The 3,635-nt window shown below is 50.6% G+C and overlaps 1 protein-coding gene across 2 annotated transcripts in view; it reads right to left on the reverse strand.

The window, feature by feature from the left end:
- Positions 1-1,192, reverse strand: part of LOC130580063 (mas-related G-protein coupled receptor member H-like) — a 3,363-nt gene extending 2,171 nt beyond the window's left edge. The window contains exons 1-2 of one of the 2 annotated variants that reach the window (XM_057377327.1): positions 580-1,192; positions 187-267 (exon numbers count right to left, since the gene is read on the reverse strand). In XM_057377327.1, the coding sequence (XP_057233310.1) occupies positions 187-240 (54 nt within the window). In that variant the 5' untranslated portion in view covers positions 241-267; positions 580-1,192. The remainder of the gene's footprint in view (positions 1-186; positions 268-579) is intronic. The other variant, XM_057377328.1, reaches the window with a different exon arrangement.
- Positions 1,193-3,635: the final 2,443 nt, after the last annotated feature.

Here is a 3,635-nt window from a genome sequence, read left to right on the forward strand (position 1 = left end):
GGGGGGTGGGGAGTGGGGAGGAAAGGAAAAATGAGGGGGAACAAACTAAAGAAAAATGGACATTTTAAGACACCTGTTCAGGGGATGTGACTAACAACCTAAGAGCTAACATGGCAGCTGCAAACTACCTTGTTTTGAATTCTTTTTAAGTACAGGACCATAAATCATCACAGAGGTGTAACCAACCTGTGCAATCGGCCCAGGCCTGACCAGCAGCCTGTCCATCACCCTCAGAGCCATCACAGAACACAGTGGCAGGGCTCCTTGCTGGAGAAGAAACAGAAAGCTTCCAGAACTTTCTCACAGGAGCCATCTTTGTGGTTTCTTGGTCCCATCCCCCCCCACCAAAAAAATGGACCGAGCAAAACCACCATAGGGGGTAAAGAATTCCTGTCTCCTAATGCTTCCCATTGTGTTAATTCTGGCCCATGTCAGTATCAATGTGCAGGAGGGAAACTGAGGGTAGAGGAGAGAGGAGCTGGGGAGGGCACTGCGGTGACTGGGAGAGGGTGGCAGGAACAGAGCAGCTGCTGGAGGAGAGGAAGGAGGGGCAGGGAGGAAGGAAAAGATTGCACTGACCTGTTGAGTGTGGGGCAGCAGCAGGCAAAGGGTGTCTGTCCAGATCAGCGGCGCTTCCTGGCATCTTTTGATCTTTTTTCGGATCCTTATCCTAAAGCAAATCCTCCCAGATCAGTAAATAGAGCAGAAAGAGCCCAGATCCCCAGGAGGTCCCCATTCCTGTCCCACCAGCTCCTCTCCGTGTCCTGTACTGGTGTCGCTCCCCAAGATTTGGTGGAGTCACGAGGGAGTCGGAAATTGCATCTTTGGCAACATCAGAGTTTGACTTCCTCTGAGTTACTTGTCTTCATTTTTGGTTTCTTTTTCTTTTTGCTGCTGAGGAAGTAGGTTTTGCCAGGAGCTGCACATTCAGATATTTGTTAACAGCTCTTCATTTCCTCCAGATTAGAAACATTCCTTCCCTGCAGAATGTCCCAATCTCTGACTGCCTTTCCTCTCCTGACAGGTTTTGACCATTCCTCGTTTCTGTTCCCTGAAGGGTTCATGGTCCCTCCAGGAGCAGAGGGATGCTGGTGCTGCTGCTGGCACTGGAATGCTGGTGGTGCTGGCAGTGCTGGGGAGGCAGCTGGGTGCTTCTCAGAAACAGCTCCCATTCTGGGAAGAGCACTGAGATCATTGAGAAACCTCCCCTCGCTTACTTCCCAAGGATGCCAAGAATTCCCATTGCTTTCATTCTAGAGCAGGCTGTAACAGCCCAAGGGAAGGACAGCAGAGAGTTGTTTACAGCCGGGTTGTCAGCACTCAGAGCCCACATTTATTACTCCCAATCCCTTTAATGATGCAATGAAATCTCTTAGGGACCAGATTTTGGGGTGCTGTGATCCCCTCCCAGCCCTTCACCAGCAGCTCATCCTCCTCCTCCTCAGTCTTGGGAGCACTTGTGGGTGTTTTCATCCGATCCCAGCCCTTTGCCAGCAGGGACACCTTCCACCAGACCAGATTGCTTCAAACCCCATCCAACGTGGCCTGGAACACTTCCAGGCATGCAGGGGCAGCCACAGCTTTTCTGAGAAACCTGTGCCAGGGCCTCCCCACCCTCAGAGGGAAGGATTTCTCTCTAACATCCAATCTGAACCCACCCTCTATCAGTGGGAATCCATTCCCCCTTGTCCAGTGTCCCTCTCCAGCTCTCCTGGAGCCCCTTTAACTCATGGATCATGAACTGTTTGCCATTGAAAGGGTTGGCCTGGTGAGGGGATGTGAGATTCCATAGCTGGGGACATGAATGCGGTGTTGGAAGGGAAGAGAGGAGGCAGTTCTGGTCCCAGGGTCTCCACAAATGCCAGTTTCCAGCAGGGGCATCCCAGCTCCCAGGCACATGCCAGTCTGGGCAGGAATAATTTCAACTCATTCCAGCTTTCTAGGAATTCCATGGAATTCACTGTCGGCTGCTATCTGACTCCCAATGGAGAATGGGAGAGGATTCAGATGAAACCTCGAGCTTTCTAAGGGTTGTATCCAAGAGAGCACCATTGATTCACCTCTTCTCAGAAAAATTTACATTCCTGAAGTCCTAAATCATCCCTCTGCTCTGTGCCTGTGCTCCAACTCATGCACAGAATTTATTATTCCATRAACGCTCTTGGGAACTGCCCAAAGAAGGTTAAATATCACTGAAATTGCATCGTACAAGTGGGAAAACTACATTTGAACCAGGAATCAAAATGTTGTAGTGCAGGGTCCTAAGGATCTTCCCCAGGAATGAGAGGGGGCAAGTTCAGACAGATCAAACAAAAGATTTCAGGGTTGGGGCTGCTTTAAAACAAAAGAGGAACCTGACACAGAGACAAAATGCTTTTGCTAGGAGGAATGGGGAGCTCTCAGAACTGTCAACAGATGGCTCATCCCAACCATTGCAGGCACCTGTCTTAGGAACAGCTCTGGTATGAGACAGGTACCTGCCCTCTGCAGACAAGGAAGAGGATTTAGAATGGGATAAAATAAGGAAATGAGCCATTTTTTTCTGCTGTTCACCAGGGATAGGTTTTGCAGAAAAGCCTRGATGTTGTTTATTCAACAAATTCTGGCATCAGAATTACCACATTGAGAACAAATAAAAGAAATAAATCCAAATTTGATTCAGGGGTAGTAATAAAAGGAAAAAGTTCAGTACAATCTGGATTTTGGTTGAAGGTTCTGTACAGAGTCACTGTTCAGTTCCTCCTGAGCATGACCAGGGTCAGGACAGAGATGGTCAAGGGTTTCCTTGGACATTGATCCTGGGGAACCAGAGGACAGCCCCATTCTGCAGAACAGTATCATAACCCACCAATTTCTGTACAATTAAATGGCCCAAGCACCTGGTGATGTGAATTTCCATATTCTGAGCTATTTTTGATCACAAGCACAAGGGTTCAGTGGAGTCAACCATCAACCCTGCACTTTACTCAGAATGATTTAATTCTGGAACTACAGAATGTGACAAATTCCCCCATAAGCAGAAGGGAATGTTGCTGTTCCTGCCCAGCTCTGCAGCCCTACCTGGTGCCAGCTTGGTCTCTTCCCATCAGCCGGGAATGCAGGGCCGGCTCTGCGGGACAGAAGGGGAAGGATGCTCCGGGCCATCCCAACCCCTCTCCTGCCATCTGGAGGCACCAGCCCCGCAGAGATTTGGGAAATCACCGCTGCCCCGTGCTGGGTGTGTCCCCAGAGTTCAACCTGTCCCACCCTGTCCAGGCAAGAGATCCCTCAAAACAGCGTGAAACTCCTCTGCTGAGCCAAAGGAGACGCAGTTTATGACTGAGGGTCATTCCATGGGCAATGGAGCTGGGAACAGGACTGAGCCCGGCTGCCCTGCTCAAAGCCATGAGCCATCATGGTCCCACAACTGTGGGTTTCTGTAGGGTGCCACATGTCCAGCAGTGTCTCACAGAGCTGTCACCTCCACCACAGTGTCCCCAGGGTCGTGTCTCCCGTCGTCACTCCCGCCTTTCTCCTCAAACACCCTCCGCAGAGCCACTTTGATGGAGCGCTGGAAGCGGCGCCGCCGGCAGCTCCCCACCAGCACATAAATCACCGGGTTGAGGGTGCAGTTCAGCAATGCCAGCAGCAAGGAG

This window comes from Malurus melanocephalus, unplaced genomic scaffold (genome assembly GCF_030028575.1).
Source record: "Malurus melanocephalus ecotype Western Australia unplaced genomic scaffold, MMel_1.1 scaffold_310, whole genome shotgun sequence".
NCBI lineage: Eukaryota > Metazoa > Chordata > Aves > Passeriformes > Maluridae > Malurus > Malurus melanocephalus.